Below are 19,479 nucleotides of genomic sequence, written 5' to 3' on the forward strand. Positions count from 1 at the left end.
CCATGGCCATGTCTGAATACCCATACGTGCGTTCTAAATAGTAGGCATTTTAGTTATGCGAAAAAGTTTGTTTTATAGTATGTGCAATTTAGAACATTTTGTACACTTTAAATGCCAGGATGTCCTACTGTATTTTGAGACACGTGTGTCTGACAACAGCTGATAATCAACTGAAGGGACGCGCTGTACCAAAACGAACGAATGGCGGGAATCAACACAATTTTTTATTTATTTATTTCTCCTGTATTTAACCAGGTAGGCTAGTTGAGAACAAATTCTCATTTGCAACTGCGACCTGGCCAAGATAAAGCAAAGCAGTTCGACACATACAACAACAGAGTTACACATGGAATAAACAACCATGCAATCAAAAATACAGTAGAAAAATCTATATACAGCATGTGCAAATGAGGTAGGATAAGAGAGGTAAGGCAATAAATGGGCCATGGTGGCGAAGTAATTACAATATAGCAATTAAACACTGGAATGGTAGAATGTGCAGAAGATGAATGTGCAAGTAGAGATACTGGGGTGCAAAGGAGAAAGATAAATAAATAAATACAGTATGGGGATGAGGTAGATTGGATGGGCTATTTACAGATGAGCTATGTACAGGTGCAGTGATCTGGGAGCTGCTCTGACAGCTGGTGCTTAAAGCTAGTGAGGGAGGTAAGAGTCTCCAGCTTTAGTGATTTTTGCAGTTCGTTCCAGTCATTGGCAGCAGAGAACTGGAAGGAGAGGCAGCCAAAGGAAGAATTGGCTTTGGGGGTGATCAGTGAAGTATACCTCCTGGAGCGCTTGCTACGGGTGGGTGCTGCTATGGTGACCAGTGAGCTGAGATAAGGCGGGGCTTTACCTAGCAGAGACTTGTAGATGACCTGGAGCCAGTGGATTTGGCAATGAGTATGAAGCGAGGACCAGCCAACGAGAGCATACAGGTCACAGTGGTGGGTAGTAAATGGGGCTTTGGTGACAAAACGGATGGCACTGTGATAGACTGCATCCAATTTGTTGAGTAGAGTGTTGGAGGCTATTTTGTAAATTACATCACCGAAGTCGAGGATCGGTAGGATGGTCAGTTTTACGAGGGTATGTTTGGCAGCATGAGTGAAGTATGCTTTGTTGCGAAATAGGAAGACGATTCTAGATTTAATTTTGCATTGGAGATTTAATGTTTAATGTGAGTCTGGAAGGAGAGTTTACAGTCTAACCAGACACCTAGGTATTTGCAGTTGTCCACATATTCTAAGTCAGAACCGTCCAGAGTAGTGATGCTGGACGGGTGGGCAGGTGTGGGCAGCAATTGGTTGAAGAGCATGCATTTAGTTTTACTTGCATTTAAGAGCAGTTGGAGGCCACGGAAGGAGAGTTGTATGGCATTGAAGCTCGTCTGGAGGTTTGTTAACACAGTGTCTAAAGAAAGGCCAGAGGTATACAGAATGGTGTCGTCTGCGTAGAGGTGGATCAAAGAATCACCAGCAGCAAGAGCGACATCATTGATGTATACAGAGAAGAGAGTCGACCCGAGAATTGAACCCTGTGGCACCCCCATAGAGACTGCCAGAGGTCCAGACAACAGGCCCTCCGATTTGACACACTGAACTCTATCAGAGAAGTAGTTGATAAACCAGGCGAGGCAGTCATTTGAGAAACCAAGGCTGCTGAGTCTGCCAATAAGAATGTTGTGATTGACAAAGTCGAAAGCCTTAGCCAGGTCGATGAATACGGCTGTACAGTGTCTCTTATCGATGGCGGTTATGATATCGTTTAGGACCTTGAGTGTGGCTGAGGTGCACCTATGACCAGCTCTGAAACCAGATTGCATAGCGGAGAAGGTACGGTGGGATTCGAAATGGTCGGTAATCTGTTTGTTAACTTGGCTTTCGAAGACCTTAGAAAGACAGGGTAGAATAGATATAGGTCTGTAGCAGTTTGGGTCTAGAGTGTCTCCCTCTTTGAAGAGAGGGATGACCGCGGCAGCTTTTCAATCTATGGGAATCTCAGACGATACGAAAGAGAGGTTGAACAGGCTAGTAATAGGGGTTGCAACAATTTCGGCAGATCATTTTAGAAAGAGAGGGTCTAGATTGTCTAGCCCGGCTGATTTGTACGGGTCTAGATTTTGCAGCTCTTTCAGAACATCAGCTATCTGGATTTGGGTGAAGGAGAAGTGGGAGAGGTTTGGGTGAGTCGCTGTGGGGGGTGGAGGGTTGTTGATCGGGGTAGGGGTAGCCAGGTGGAAAGCATGGCCAGCCGTAGAAAAACACTTATTGCAATTCTCAATTACTGTGGATTTATCTGTGCTGACAGTGTTTCCTAGCCTTAGTGCAGTGGGCAGCTGGGAGGAGGTGCTCTTATTCTCCATGGACTTTACAGTGTCCCAGAACTTTTTTGAGTTTGTGCTACAGGATGCAAATTTCTGCTTGAAAAAGCTAGCCTTAGCTTTCCTAACTGCCTGTGTATATTTGTTACAAACTTCCCTGAAAAGATGCATTTCACGGGGGATGTTCGATGCTAATGCAGAACGCCACAGCATGTTTTTGTGCTGGTCAAGGGCAGACAGGTCTCTAGTGAACCAAGGGCTATATCTGTTCCTGATTCTACATTTTTTTGAATGGGGCATGCTTATTTAAGATGGCGAGGAAGGCACTTTTAAAGAATAACCAGGCATCCTCCACTGACGGGATGAGGTCAATATCCTTCCAGGATACCCGGGCCAGGTCGATAGGAAAGGCCTGCTCGCTGCAGTGTTTTAGGGAGCGTTTGACAGTGATGAGGGGTGGTCGTTTGACCGCAGACCCATTACGGATGTAGGCAATGAGGCAGTGAAAACAGCAGAGGTGTATTTGGAGGGCAAGTTGGTTAGGATGATATCTATGAGGGTGCCCATATTTACGGATTTGGGGTTGTACCTGGTGGGTTCATTGATCATTTGTGTCAGATTGAGGGCATCAAGCTTAGATTGCGCATTAGATGACGCATTCTCTGTAGGATGGGCCTTGTATGCTGATATTTGTTGCTTACCACATTTGTTTTTTACTAAACAGTATGTTCTAAACAGTATGTAGTACAATTTGTATACACAGTATGCAGTTTAAGTGAGTAGTAGGCAAGCTAGATTTTGGACAATGGTTTATTTCAACATTGTAGAACCCTATTTATAGTCATGTGCTCTCCTGGCAATATTTGTATTGTATTCTGTATGACAAATCTAATTAATAAACTAATCCTTGGCGGACTATTGTAACATAGAACTTAAATAAAACTGGATTTCATTACAAAAACAAATCCAGTCATTGACAACAACACCATAGTTCAACATATTATGTACAGCTAGTATATCAATAATAGTAATCAATCAATCAATCAATCAAATGTATTTATAAAGCCTGTATTTATAGTACCTTCTGGAAGGTGGCAGTCTTGCCCTGTACTGGCGTCCTCACCCCCATCTGCAGCTGCTGGCATAAGCCCATAAGCTTCTCCATCTCCGACAGCACTACCACCTTCTGTTCATCCATCAGCTGTTGAAGAGGGATCAGGAGAGAAATGTTTAGTATATCAAAACACACGTCAAAATTTGATGACAAAATAAAGACCTTAAGTTATATGAAAATAAAAGTACAAATGTGATCACCAAAAATGAAATGTAGTTTTAGAAAAAAGTGAAAATGTGATCATAAAGACACATCTAGATATATAAAAATACAGGTAAAAATGTGATCACAAAAATAAAAAGCACAGCAAAGGTATAGGAGGTTAGGATGGAGTAGATGCATTCAAATCTAACAGTGCCTAAAGTCTCTTATTTGGGCCATAAAAAGTGAATGATATTATTGTACATTAGAATAGATCTCTGTAGTACCATTCACATCCTCTGGTAATAATACTAATAAAAGTGTTTCAATTGAAAACATTAAGGCTAATTAGCATAAATAACTTGTGCAGCTGCACAAGCCTGCTTCATTCCAGAGTGGTGGGGAATCGATTAGCCATTGTTTGTTTGAAGTAATTAATCAAACGCTGCTGAGCTGAAGTGCTGGATGTGTTGATTATGTATTAGTAGTTTGTGTGTGTGTGTGTGTGTGTGTGTGTGTGTGTGTGTGTGTGTGTGTGTGTGTGTGTGTGTGTGTGTGTGTGTGTGTGTGTGTGTGTGTGTGTGTGTGTGTGCATATGCACATTTGCCTGCACACGTGTGTGCGTGTGTGTATTAGTGTTTGGGTGCCCTCTCCAGAGAACAGGGTTAGCCAATGCTGATAACCACATTGCCACTTTCCCCAGAGACGGATGGCAGTCATTAATGTCTGTCAGAGGGGGGCATTTAATTAAACTCCAGGACCTGGGCACTTTGGAGAGAGGGAGGCATGCTAACTTGTTTCTTTGATTTGAGTACAGAGGAAACTGAAACTGGTTAACAGGATTCATTTCCTGCCCTGTGTATGTGATTTACGGTCGTGCAGTAGGCTACCTGGGTGGAGAATCAAATCAAATGTTATTTGTCACGTGCTGAATACAACTGGTGTAGACTTGACCGTGAAATGCTTGTTTACGAGCCCTTCCCAACAATGCAGAGTAACATAAGAGGATATAGTAACACAAGCAATAAAATAACTTGCAAGAATGGAGGTACACTGAACAAAAATATAAACGCAACATGTGTTGATCCCATGTTTCATGAGCTGAAATAAAAGATCCCAAAAATGCACACAAAGCTTATTTCTCTCAAATTGTGTAAAATGTGTTTACATCCCTGTTAGTGAGCATTTATCCTTTGTCAAGGTAATCCATCCACCTGACAGGCGTGGTATATTATAAGATGATTAAATCTCATGATCATTACACAGATTCACCTTATGCTGGGGATAATAAAAGGGCACTCTAAAATGTGTAGCTCTGTCACACAATGCCACAGATTGTTGCAGTCAGATGCAATTGGCATGCTGACTGCAGGAATATCCACCAGAGCTGTTTCCAGATAATTTAATGTTAATTTCTCTACCATAAGCTACCTCAAATGTAGTTTTAGAGAATTTGGCAGTACATGCAACCGTAGACCACGTGTAACCACGCCAGCCCAGGACCTCCACATCTGGCTTCTTCACCTATGGGATAGTCTGAGAACAGCCACCTGAACCGATTAAACTGTGGGTTTGCACAACCAAATAATTTCTGCACAAACTGTCAGAAACTGTCTCAGGGAAGCTCATCTGCATGCTCGTTATCCTCACCGGGGTCTTGACCTGACTACAGTTCGGCTTACCTTCGATGGCCAACTGGATAAGTGTGCTCTTCATGGATGAATCCCGGTTTCAACTCTACCGGGCAGATGGCAGACAGCGTGTATGGCGTTGTGTGGGCAACCGGTTTGCTGATGTAAATGTTGTGAACAGTGTGCCCCATGATGGCATGATAATGCGCAGCTTCATGTCACAAGGATCTGTACACAATTCCTGGAAACTGAAAACATCCCAGTTCTTCCATGGCCTACATACTCAGACATGTCACACATTCAGCATGTTTGTGATGCTCTGGATCGATGTGCACGACAGCGTGTCCCAGTTTCTGCAAATATCCATCAACTTCGCACAGCCATTGAAGAGGAGGGGACAACATTCCACAGGCCACAATCAACAGCCTGATTAAATCTATGTGAAAGAGATGTGTCACACTGCATGGGGAAAATGGTGGTCACAACAGACACAGACTGCTTTTCTGATCCACGCCCCTACCTTTTTTGTAAAGTATATGTGACCAACATATGCATATCTGTATTCCCAGTCATGTGAAATCCATAGATTTCAATTGACTGATTTTCTTATATGAACTGTAACTCAGTAAAATCTCTGAAATTGTTGCATGTTGCGTTTATATTTTGGTTCAATATATACAGGGAGTACCAGTACCAGATCAATGTGCAGAGGTACAAGGTACTTGAGGTAGATATGTACATAAAGGAAGGGTAAAGGGACAAGACATCAGGATAGATAATAATAAGGTATTTGAGGTAGATATGTACATAAAGGCAGGGTAAAGTGACTAGGCATCAGGATAGATAATGTATTTGAGGTAGATATGTACATGAAGGCAGGGTAAAGGAACAAGGCATCAGGATAGATAATAATAAGGTATTTGAGGTAGATATGTACATAAAGGCAGGGTAAAGGGACTAGTCATCAGGATAGGTAATTATAAGGTATTTGAGGTAGATATGTACATAAAGGCAGAGTAAAGGGACTAGGCATCAGGATAGATAATAATAAGGTATTTGAGGTAGATATGTACATAAAGGCAGAGTAAAGGGACTAGGCATCAGGATAGATAATAATAAGGAATTTGAGGTAGATATGTACATAAAGGCAGAGTAAAGGGACTAGGCATCAGGATAGATAATAATAAGGTATTTGAGGTAGATATATACATGAAGGCAGGGTAAAGTGACTAGGCATCAGGATAGATAATAAGGTATTTGAGGTAGATATGTACATGAAGGCAGGGTAAAGGGACTAGGCATCAGGATAGATAATAAGGTATTTGAGGTAGATATGTACATGAAGGCAGGGTAAAGTGACTAGGCATCAGGATAGATAATAAGGTATTTGAGGTAGATATGTACATGAAGGCAGGGTAAAGGGACTAGTCATCAGGATAGATAATTATAAGGTATTTGAGGTAGATATATACATAAAGGCAGAGTAAAGTGACTAGGCATCAGGATATATAATAATAAGGTATTTGAGGTAGATATGTACATAAAGGCAGGGTAAAGGGACTAGTCATCAGGATAGATAATTATAAGGTATTTGAGGTAGATATGTACATAAAGGCAGGGTAAAGTGACTAGGCATCAGGATATATAATAATAGGAGTAAAAAAAAGAACAGAGTAGCAGCAGCAAATGACAAGTCTAAAAGTGAGTGTGTGCATGTGTGTGTGTAATGATCTTAATGTTTTTCCTCATAGTCCTGGACTATCACCATTTTATTACGTTTGCAATCGCAACAAATAATCTGCTCAGACCCCAACCAAGGAGCATCAAAAGTTGTGCTATAAATTCTCAGACAACACAAAGATTCCTTGATGCCGTTTCAGATTCCCTCTGCCTACCCAAGGATGTCAGAGGACAAAAATCAGTTAACCACCTAACTGAGGAACTCAATTTAACCTTGCACAATACCCTAGATGCAGTTGCACCCCTAAAAACTAAAAACATTTGTCATAAGAAACTAGCTCCCTGGTATACAGAAAATATCCGAGCTCTGAAGCAAGCTTCCAGAAAATTGGAACGGAAATGACGCCACACCAAACTGGAAGTCTTCCGACTAACTTGGAAAGACAGTACCGTGCAGTATCAAAGAGCCCTCACTGCTGCACGATCATCCTATTTTTCCAACTTAATTGAGGAAAATAAGAACAATCCGAAATGTATTTTTGATACTGTCGCAAAGCTAACTAAAAAGCAGCATTCCCCAAGAGAGGATGGCTTTCACTTCAGCAGTAATAAATTCATGAACGTCTTTGAGGAAAAGATCATGATCATGAGAGAGCAAATTACGGACTCCTCTTTAAATCTGCGTATTCCTCCAAAGCTTAGTTGTCCTGAGTCTGCACAACTCTGCCAGGACCTAGGATTAAGGGAGACACTCAAGTGTTTTAGTACTATATCTCTTGACACAATGATGAAAATAATCATGGCCTCTAAACCTTCAAGCTGCATACTGGACCCTATTCCAACTAAACTACTGAAAGAGCTGCTTCCTGTGCTTGGCCCTATTATGTTGAACATAATAAACTTGAAAAAGCCAAACCTTGACCCAGAAAATATAAAAAACTATTGGCCTATATCGAATCTTCCATTCCTCTCAATTTGTTTAGAAAAAGCTGTTGCACAGCAACTCACTGCCTTCCTGAAGACAAACAATGTATACAAAATGCTAGGGTCTGGTTTTGGACCCCATCCTAGCGCTGAGACTGCACTTGTGAAGGTGGTAAATGACCTTTTAATGGAGTCAGACCGAGGCTCTGCATCTGTCCTCGTGCTCCTAGACCTTAGTGCTGCTTTTGATAACATCGATCACCACATTCTTTTGGAGAGATTGGAAACCCAAATTGGTCTGGCCTGGTTTAGGACAAGTTCAATGTTAACTTTCACTGCTATGTGGATGACACACAGCTGTACATTTCAATGAAACATGGTGAAGCCCCAAAATTGCCCTCGCTAGAAGCCTGTGTTTCAGACATAAGGAAGTGGACGGCTGCAAACTTTCTACTTTTAAACCCGGACAAAACAAAGATGCTTGTTCTAGGTCCCAAGAAACAAAGAGATCTTCTGTTGAATCTGACAATTAATCTTGATGGTTATACAGTCGTCTCAAATAAAACTGTGAAGGACCTCAGCGTTACTCTGGACCCTGATCTCTCTCTTTTGACGAACATATCAAGACTGTTTCAAGGACAGCTTTTTCCATCTACGTAACATTGCAAAAAATCTTAAACTTTCTGTCCAAAAATGATGCAGAAAAATTAATCCATGCTTTTGTTACTTCTAGGTTAGACTACTGCAATGCTCTACTTTCCGGCTACCCGGATAAAGCACTAAATAAACTTCAGTTAGTGCTAAATACGACTGCTAGAATCCTGACTAGAACCAACATTTTGTATCATATTACTCCAGTGCTAGCCTCCCTACACTGGCTTCCTGTTAAGGCAAGGGATGATTTCAAGGTTTACTGCTAACCTACAAAGCATTACATGGGCTTGCTCCTACCTATCTTTCCGATTTGGTCCTGCGTACATACCTACACGTACGCTACTTACAAGACGCAGGCCTCCTAATTGTCCCTAGAATTTCTAAGCTAACAGCTGGAGGCAGGGCCTTCTCCTATAGAGCTCCATTTTTATGGAATGGTCTGCCTACCCATGTGAGAGACGCAGACTCGGTCTCAACTCTTTACTGAAGACTCATCTCTTCAGTGGGTCATATGATTGAATGTAGTCTGGCCCAGGAGTGTGAAGGTGAACGGAAAGGTTCTGGAGCAACGAACCGCCCTTGCTGTCTCTGCCTGGCCGGTTCCCCTCTCTCCACTGGGATTCTCTGCCTCTAACCCTATTACAGGGGCTGAGTCACTGGCATACTGGTGCTCTTTCATGCTGTCCCTAGGAGGGGTGTGTCACTTGAGTGGGTTGAGTCACTGACGTGATCTTCCTGTCTGGGTTGGCGCCCGCCCTTGGGTTGTGCCGTGGTGGAGATCTTATTGGGATATACTCGGCCTTGTCTCAGGATGGTAAGTTGGTGTTTGAAGATATCCCTCTAGTGGTGTAGGGGCTGTGCTTTGGCAAAGTGGGTGGGGTTATATCCTTCCTGTTTGGCCCTGTCCGGGGGTGTCATCAGATGGGGCCACAGTGTCTCCTGACCCCTCCTGTCTCAGCCTCCAATATTTATGCTGCAGTAGTTTATGTGTCGGGGGGCTAGGGTCAGTATGTTATATCTGGAGTACTTCTCCTGTCTTATCCGGTGTCCTGTGTGAATCTAAGTATGCTCTCTCTAATTCTCTCTTTCTTTCTCTCTCGAAGGACCTGAGCCCTAGAACCATGCCTCAGGACTACCTGGCATGATGACTCCTTGCTGTCCCCAGTCCACCTGGCCGTGCTGCTGCTCCAGTTTCAACTGTTCTCCCTGCGGCTATGGAACCCTGACCTGTTCACCGGACGTGCTACCTGTCCCAGACCTGCTGTTTTCAACTCTCTAGAGACAGCAGGAGCAGTAGAGATATTCTTAATGATCGGCTATGAAAAGCCAACTGACATTTACTCCTAAGGTGCTGACTTGCTGCACCCTCGACAACTACTGTGATTATTATTATTTGACCATGCTGGTCATTTATGAACATTTGAACATCGTGGCAATGTTCTGTTATAATCTCCACCCGGCACAGCCAGAAGAGGACTGGCCACCCCTCATAGCCTGGTTCCTCTCTAGGTTTCTTCCTAGGTTTTGGCCTTTCTAGAGAGTTTTTCCTAGCCACCGTGCTTCTACATCTGCATTGCTTGCTGTTTGGGGTTTTAGGCTGTTTTTCTGTACAGCAATTTGACATATCAGCTGATGTAAGAAGGGCTATATAAATACATTTGATTTGATAATGTGTAGAATGTGTGTTCGTGTGTGTGTGTGTCCGTATGTAGTGTACGTGAATGTGTGTGGGTTTTGTGTGGGCCGTGTCAATGTAGTATGTGTGACTGAGTGTGTATACGGTGTGTATATAAAGTCTAGTGAGAGTGCGTAGGGTCAATGCAAGATAGAGTCAGTGCAGTCTGGGTACCATTAGTTGACTATTTAGCTGTCTGGCTATTTAGCAGTCTTATGGCTTAGGGGTAGAAGCGGTCTCGGAGCCTGTGTGTTTTATGTGTGGTTGCGTGCGTGCATGTGTACCTGGGTGGAAAAAGTGTGTAGTGAAGAACACAGCTGGAGTCCCTCCTCAGAAAGCACCTGCAGAAAGATAAAGAGAAGTCAAAAAGCATGACTCACTTCACTGGCAGAACATTCTGAACACTGGTCTGGCAAATCTATCAGCCAAGTATTGTCAATTACACTCAATGGCTGGTAAGGTAAGTAGCCGGGAGGATGTGAACCAGACCAGCACACACTGTAGGTTTTCAAATTCAAAAGGTGCATTTCAATCAGCCGATCAGTGAGCAGCCAATTACGATAATTGCAGGTTACATTTTGCTGTGTGAAAGGGTAGAGTTATATAAAGTATAGTTGCGTCTCTATGATCTCTCTCTCTCTCTCTCTCTCTCTCTGCCTCTCTCTCTCTCTGCCTCTCTCTGCCTCTCTCTCTCTCTCTGCCTCTCTCTCTGCCTCTCTCTCTCTCTGCCTCTCTCTCTCTCTCTGCCTCTCTCTCTCTCTCTCTCTGCCTCTCCCGCTCCCTCTCTATATTAAGAGCAGGCCACTCTGCTCTTCTAGTCATCCTCTCGTTACCACAGACAACTTATTGTCTTGGGCCTTTTAATACAGTATTGATTCTGTCTTCTCCCAGGGACGTGGTTGTCCTTAATGGAACCTGGGACAGATTCAATTAAAGCCCCGTACTAAGTAGACAAGGATGAAGGGAGAGGAGAGGGATGAGTGGAGTGGAGGACAGGGGGCATGTACAGTACTTTACCTCAGCCTGATGGAAAAGATCCGTGGTTGTCTTCAGTAGGCCCTCCCCCCTACACAATCGATACAGGAAATGAACGAAAAATGAAACAGAGTGAATTATATATTACCTGATGATAACAACTGATGAAGCACACTACATGGCCAAAAGTATGTGGATACCGGCTCGTTGAACATCTCATTCCAAAATCATGGGCATTAATATGGAGTTGGTCCCCCCATTGCTGCTATAAAAGCCTCCACTCTTCTGGGAAGGCTTTCCACTAGATGTTGGAACATTGCTGCAGGGACTTGCTTCCATTCAGCAACAAGAGCATTAGTGAGGTCGGGCACTGATTTTGGGCAACTAGGCCTGGCGCAGGTCGGCGTTCCAATTCATCCCAAAGGTGTTCAATGTAGTTGTGTGCAGGCCAGTCAAGTTCTTCCACACCGATCTCAACAAACCATTTCTGTATGGACCTCACTTTGTGCACAGGGGCATTGTCATCCATAGCCCAAACCATGACTGCCCCAGACCATTATTCCTCCCCCAACAACAACTAACAGTTGCCACTATGCATTGGGGCAGGTAGCGTTTTCTTGGCATCCGCCAAACCCAGATTCATCCATCGGACTTCCAGATGGTGGAGTGTGATTCATCACTCCAGAGAATGCGTTTCCACAGCTCCAGAGTCCAATGGCGGCGAATTTTACACCACTCCAACCGACGCTTGGCATTGCGTATGGTGATCTTAGGCTTGTATGTGGCTGTTCGGCCATGGAAACCCATTTCATGAAGCTCCCGACGAACAGTTATTGTGCTGAAGTTGCTTCCAGAGGCAGTTCGGAACTCAGTAGTGAGTGTTGCAACTGAGGACAGATGGTTTTTACGCGCTAAGCACTTCAGCACTCGGCAGTCCCGTTCTGTGAGCCGTTGTTGCTCCTAGATGTTTTCACTTCACAATAACAGCACTTACAGTTGACCGGGGCAGCTCTAGCAGGGTACATACAGTATTTGATTAACTGACTTGTTGGAATGGTGGCATCCTATGACAGTGCCAAGTTGAAAGCCACTGAGCTCTTCAGTACGGACCATTCTATGGCCAATGCTTGTCTATGGAGATTGCATGGCTATGTGCTTGATTTTATACACCTGTCTGAACGGTCTGGCTGAAATAGCCAAATCCACATACTTTTGGCATTGTAGTGTATATTGACTATGCACATCATATCAACAAGATTTGTGATGGCATCTGTGTCCTCTACTTCTATATCCATACAGAGGTGGTCAATACCTGGCTGGTGGTCAATAGCTGGATGGTGGTCAATACCTGGCTGGTGGTCAATAGCTGGATGGTGGTCAATACCTGGCTGGTGGTCAATACCTGGTTAGTGGTCAATACCTGGCTGGTGGTCAAAACCTGGATGGTGGTCAATACCTGGCTGGTGGTCAATACTTGGCTGGTGGTCAATACCTGGCTGGTGGTCAATACTTGGCTGGTGGTCAATACCTGGCTGGTGCAAAGTACCTTGCGGTAAAAGGAGTTGCAATCTTCTGTCACACAAAACCAGACAGACAGACAGACAGACAGACGGTCTACCTGGTGAAGAGGTACATGGAGTAGGCCATGCTGGACAAGCTCTGGCCCTGGCGGACGATGTCATGCTCCTGGTCCTCCCACTTCTCCACCTCCGTGTCCATGTCTGAAGTCAGAAGACGGAGCTCTAGACCCAGCTTGGCTATGGTGCTCTGCTCCTGAAGAAAGAAAGAAAGATAACGGATCCCTTATTTGTTAAAAGTTAATGATCCAATTCGAAAGTACTGAACAAAGTAGGACTCAGTTTCCCAATAATGATGGAACATACAGTACCAGTCAAAAGATTGGAAAGTCTCATTCCAGGGTTTTTCTACATTGTAAAATAATAGTGAAGACTTCAAAACTATGACATAACACATGGAATTATGTAGTAACCAAAAAGTATATATTTTATATTGGAGATTCTTCAAAGTAGCCACCCTGTGCCTTGATGACAGCTTTGCACATTTTTGGCATTCTCGTCGCTCTAGGCTCTGGACTGCCAACCGTCACTGGAGGCTCTGGACTGCACACCATTGCTGGAGACTCCGGGCCGTGGATCGTCACTGGAGGATTCGGGCCGTGGACCGTCTCAGGAGGTTCCGGACTGTGGACCGCCCCAGGAGGTTCCGGACTGTGGACCGCCTCAGGAGGTTCTGGACTGTGGAACGCCTCAGGAGGTTCCGGACTGTGGACCGCCTAAGGAGGTTCCGGACTGTGGACCGTCGCCGGAAGCTCTGGACTGGGAACCGTCGCCGGAAACTCTGGACTGGGAACTGTCGCCGGAAACTCTGGACTGGGAACTGTCGCCGGAAACTCTGGACTGGGAACTGTTGCCGGAAACTCTGGACTGGGAACTGTTGCCGGAAACTCTGGACTGGGAACTGTCGCCGGAAACTCTGGACTGGGAACTGTCGCCGGAAACTCTGGACTGGATACTGTCGCTGGAAGCTCTAGACTGGGTACTGTCGCAGGAAACTCTGGACTGGATACTGTCACCGGAAGCTCTAGACTGGGTACTGTCGCCGGAAACTCTGGACTGGATACTGTCGCCGGAAGCTCTAGACTGGGTACTGTCGCAGGAAGCTCTGGACTGTGGAGGCGCACTGGAGGCCTGATGCGTGGGACCTGTACAGGTGGCACCGGGCTGATGACAGGCACCTCAGGGCGAGTGCGGGGAGGAGGCATAGGACGTACTGGACTGTAGAGGCGCACTGGTGGTCTGGAGCGTAGAGCTGGCACAACCCGTCCTGGCTGGATGCTCACTTTAGCCCGGCAAGTGCGGGGCGCTAGAGACACGGTGCGTAGAACCGCATAACATGGTGCCTGAACGGCGACACATACCCCAGGGCGAGTGCACAGAGGAGACACAGGACGCACCAGACTGGTGAGGCGCACCGGAGGCCAGATGCGTGAAACCAGTGCACATGACACCGGACTGGTGTCACGCTCCTCAGCACGCCTGCTCTGCAGCGCTCTCAACGCCAGCACCTCTCTCCGTAATCTTGCGTCAAGCTCCTTACTTGACTCCCTGACTGGCTCTGGTTCAACCCTTAGCTCCGCCGACCACCCCATGTGCCTCTCTTGCTTGCGTCGTGTCCAAGATTCCTGATCTCGTCGCCGTTCCTCTCTCGCTGCCTCCGCCTGCTTCCATGACAGGGTCTTGTCCCCTGCTATTACCTACACCCAGGTCCATGATGTCCTCCACTCCTGGGCACGCTGCTTGGTCACTTGGTGGTGGGATCTTCTGGCAAGTCCATTGTCGGAATGAGACCAAAGTGCAGCGTGGAAAATGTACAGCTTTCTTTATTTTAGATGAACAACAAAAAACAACCAAAGATAAATGAATGTAACGTTCTGCAGGCTACACAGTAACTGAACATAGACAAGATCCCACAAACTTAGGTGGAAAACAAGCTGCCTAAGTATGATTCCCAATCAGAGACAATGAAAGACAAATGCCTCTGATTGGGAACCATACCCGACCAACAAAGAAATAGAAAACTAGAATGCCCACCCAAATCACACCCTGACCTAACCAAATAGAGAAATGAACAGGCTCTCTAAGGTCAGGGCGTAACATTATCAGTTTGAATATAAACTCAGTTCTGCTCTTCACCTCTAAATGTCATGCATTATCAATCAGCCATAATATTTCCTAATTATTTCCAATTATTGATTATCACTTTGTGTACTAAGTTACTCATAAAATACTCTCGACCCTGCATGCCCAGTCATGACTGACAGAGTCCTGCTAAAATCTAGCAGACCATGGTTCCTGCAATATCGGCATAATTCCCCAATAGTGTGTTTGAACAGTTATTCATTTCCTGCAGAATTAATTCACCTGTCAGGGTGAGAAAGTAGAGGTAATGGATGTGCCCCAAATGGCACCCTATCCCCCATATAGTGCACTTCTTTTGACCATGGCACCTGGGAGAATAGAGTACCACTGGGACACAGCCTATATGAGGTGTATTAGGACACAACCTATGTGAGGTGTATTGGGACACAGACTATATGAGGTGTATTGGGACAACCTATGTGAGGTGTATTGGGACAGAACCTATATGAGGTGTATTGGGACAACCTATGTGAGGTGTATTGGGACACAACATATATGAGGTGTATTGGGATACAACCTATGTGAGGTGTATTGGGACAACCTATGTGAGGTGTATTGGGACACAACATATATGAGGTGTATTGGGATACAACCTATGTGAGGTGTATTGGGACACAGACTATGTGAGGTGTATTGGGACAACCTATGTGAGGTGTATTGGGACACAACCTATGTGAGGTGTATTGGGACAACCTATGTGAGGTGTATTGGGACACAGCCTATGTGAGGTGTATTGGGACAACCTATTTGAGGTGTATTGGGACACATCCTATGTGAGGTGTATTAGGACACAACCTATGTGAGGTGTATTGGGACAACCTATGTGAGGTGTATTGGGACACAGCCTATGTGAGGTGTATTGGGACAGATCCTATGTGAGTTGTATTGGGACAACCTATGTGAGGTGTATTGGGACACAACATATATGAGGTGTATTGGGACACAACCTATATGAGGTGTATTGGAACACAGACTATATGAGGTGTATTGGGACACATCCTATGTGAGGTGTATTGGGACACAGCCTATGTGAGGTGTATTGGGACAGAACCTATATGAGGTGTATTGGGACAGATCCTATGTGAGGTGTATTAGGACACAACCTATGTGAGGTGTATTGGGACAACCTATGTGAGGTGTATTGGGACACATCCTATGTGAGGTGTATTAGGACACAACCTATGTGAGGTGTATTGGGACAACCTATGTGAGGTGTATTGGGACACAGCCGATGTGAGGTGTATTGGGACAGAACCTATGTGAGGTGTATTGGGACAACCTATGTGAGGTGTATTGGGACACAACATATATGAGGTGTATTGGGACACACCCTATATGAGGTGTATTGGAACACAGACTATATGAGGTGTATTGGGACACATCCTATGTGAGGTGTATTAGGACACAACCTATGTGAGGTGTATTGGGACACAGCCTATGTGAGGTGTATTAGGACACAGCCTATGTGAGGTGTATTAGGTTGTGTCCCAATACACCTCACATAGGCTGTGTCCCAATACACCTCACATAGGTTGTGTCCTATGTGAGGTGTATTGTGTAATTGATGATCAAGTTATACCTCTGCATCTAGCTTGACTGCCTTCACCGTCTTCAGGTTGGCTGAATGTTTCTGGCGGGAGAAAGTCATTTGAATAAAACGAAATAAGAAATATCCACCAGTCATAACATTGTATATTCTGATACTCACCCCTGGTCTGGGAAGCGACATGTAGGCTCTCTTATCACCTGTAATTAATCAGAAAGAAAGAAAGTATTTTGAGGAAATACATTTTTTTAAGTCATATTTTGGGCATTGGTCACAAGGTAAGTTTGGAAAGAATCATTTTCCAGTGAAAGTATTGTGTACCTTTTGAAATGACCCACGCCAACCCATGAAAGGATACTAAAAGGGAGGGATTCAGTTGATTATCCCTAACACATCCTCTATTATACTACAGTTGATTATCCCTAACACATCCTCTATTATACTACAGTTGATTATCCCTAACACATCCTCTATCATACTACAGTTGATTATCCCTAACACATCCTCTATCATACTACAGTTGATTATCCCTAACACATCCTCTATCATACTACAGTTGATTATCCCTAACACATCCTCTATCATACTACAGTTGATTATCCCTAACACATCCTCTATTATACTACAGTTGATTATCCCTAACACATCCTCTATCATACTACAGTTGATTATCCCTAACACATCCTCTATCATACTACAATTGATTATCCCTAACACATCCTCTATCATACTACAGTTGATTATCCCTAACACATCCTCTATCATACTACAGTTGATTATCTCTAACACATCCTCTATCATACTACAATTGATTATCCCTAACACATCCTCTATCATACTACAGTTGATTATCCCTAACACATCCTCTATTATACTACAGTTGATTATCCCTAACACATCCTCTATCATACTACAGTTGATTATCCCTAACACATCCTCTATTATACTACAGTTGATTATCCCTAACACATCCTCTATCATACTACAGTTGATTATCCCTAACACATCCTCTATTATACTACAGTTGATTATCCCTAACACATCCTCTATCATACTACAGTTGATTATCTCTAACACATCCTCTATCATACTACAGTTGATTATCCCTAACACATCCTCTATTATACTACAGTTGATTATCCCTAACACATCCTCTATCATACTACAGTTGATTATCTCTAACACATCCTCTATCATACTACAGTTGATTATCCCTAACACATCCTCTATCAGACTTCAAATGGAGTGCAACCAATTAACTCACCAATCAAGTTTGGAATAAAGGGACATTTCAGTAGAATTTCCAGTGGTGGTGAGGGTGTGATAAACATCACTAACATGTTCAAGGAGCATTACTTCACATAAAAGTACAGGCAGCTTTTTGGAGGGCCTGTCTGTTTCGCTTGAGTAACACACCCCCTCCACAAGCGTGAGCACACACACAAACAGAAAGGTAGACACACACACATACACAGGTAAACACACACACATACCAGCTTTACCAGAGGAAAAATAGCACTTTTACTATGTTAGAGCCACGACTCGAGGGCACAGTGTGAACTTCATCGTTAAACTTCCACCAGGGAGGGAGATTTATCCCTATTCCTCCCCTATTCAATTGGTTTAGTAGGGGGACGTCGTCTCTCTCGCTGCTTGTCATTGGGATCGTAGCCCATAAATACTGGCACCGTGACACGCCACAGAGGTTACGGATGACAGGACTCACGCTGCATGCTGGGAGAGAGCTCTGAGAAACGTCTGGCATCACCACGCTGGGACACACACTGACTATCAGGCCTGTAACAGAACGGTTTGCATCTCCAACTCAATGAGAGGTATCCTGCTGATGGTGCTTTAATCTGACATCCCCTCCCTGATAGAGCTTGTGTCAGATAATACAAACAACTACGGTTATAGAGATTTAACTGTCTATGAATAGGATCAATACATTTGACTACCAAAGCTCAGTGAGAGACAGAGTAAAAACAACCACGGCTTGTGGTGAGCTGTCCTACGACAACCCTCTCCTGCGACTGCCCATAACACACACCCATCCCTCTCCCCCTCTCCTACCACTGGCAGCCCCACCTCGGCGGCCCTCGAACACGTCGTTGATCTCCCTTAGCAGCACTGCCATGTCACAGAGCTGGGACTCCCAGGCCTCACAGAACACATCCAGGTTCTCCTTGGCAATCTTACTGGATGGGTGCAGGGCCAGCGTCTGGGCTGCAGAGATGATCTGACAGGAGAGAGGAAGGGGGGAGAGAGAGAGGGAGGGAGGGAGTGAGCAGATGGAGTAGCTATGTTTTACACTGTATTGGACTGTGAAAGTGTTTTGATAAGGTGCACTAAGTTCTACCTTAAGTCAGGGGATCCCAAACTTTTTGACCCCCGACCCCATTTTGATATCACATTTGTTTCATGACCACACCATGTAACAAAAATGATGTAATCATTTTTTATTTGACAGCCTATTACAAATGAGTCTGACAGTACTTTTTACAATATTTCAAAAGTACTGGTTTGAAGTGATTGAAATGCATCAGAAAGCTATTGGGAAGTTCAGAATGTTCTCAGCTAATAATTATGTATGATCTTTTCCTCCCAGTCTGACTTAGTGCCTGGTATTGTCCACTCATGCATGTTCCTGAGAGTCTTTCAGTGATGGGGTCATAATATTTTATAGCTTAAACCGTTCAAACGACTGAGCCACATCTGTAGGAGGAAAACAGTTTCATTATTTTATATTTTTGCTTCAAAATTTTATTTCACCATTTCTCTCGGACCCCATTTTCAAAATCAGGCAACCACACATGGGAAACGTTACCTTAAGTGGAGCTATTACTATGTTACTCACAGCAGTACCTATCCAGACCAGTTGACTCTTTGAGGCAAGACCAAGAAAAGGAGAGGGTGATTTGAATGGAAACAGGCCTCAGTCTCGTACAATGTTGAACTACTATGAGACAGCAGAGACACCGGAGTTACACCAAATCATTACCTTTCAGTGTGGGGGTGGATTTGTTCCATTTCACACAATCTTCAGTGGGCAGGGCATCAGTTTTGTTCCCCACTTTTCTAATTATGTTTGGTCTTC

The 19,479-nt window shown here is 44.3% G+C and overlaps 1 protein-coding gene across 4 annotated transcripts in view; it reads right to left on the reverse strand.

The window, feature by feature from the left end:
- ctnnal1 (catenin (cadherin-associated protein), alpha-like 1) overlaps positions 1–19,479 on the reverse strand; it is a 135,779-nt gene that overhangs the window by 6,079 nt on the left and 110,221 nt on the right. For 2 of the 4 annotated variants that reach the window (XM_042310014.1, XM_042310015.1), the window contains exons 11-17: positions 18,471–18,621; positions 16,545–16,582; positions 16,416–16,466; positions 12,736–12,890; positions 11,160–11,208; positions 10,427–10,483; positions 3,405–3,524 (exon numbers count right to left, since the gene is read on the reverse strand). In XM_042310014.1, the coding sequence (XP_042165948.1) occupies positions 3,405–3,524; positions 10,427–10,483; positions 11,160–11,208; positions 12,736–12,890; positions 16,416–16,466; positions 16,545–16,582; positions 18,471–18,621 (621 nt within the window). Of the gene's footprint in view, positions 1–3,404; positions 3,525–10,426; positions 10,484–11,159; positions 11,209–12,735; positions 12,891–16,415; positions 16,467–16,544; positions 16,583–18,455; positions 18,622–19,479 lie in introns of all 4 variants that reach the window. The other 2 variants (XM_042310012.1, XM_042310013.1) reach the window with 1 other exon arrangement.

The sequence above is a fragment of the Oncorhynchus tshawytscha genome, linkage group LG31 (genome assembly GCF_018296145.1).
Source record: "Oncorhynchus tshawytscha isolate Ot180627B linkage group LG31, Otsh_v2.0, whole genome shotgun sequence".
NCBI lineage: Eukaryota > Metazoa > Chordata > Actinopteri > Salmoniformes > Salmonidae > Oncorhynchus > Oncorhynchus tshawytscha.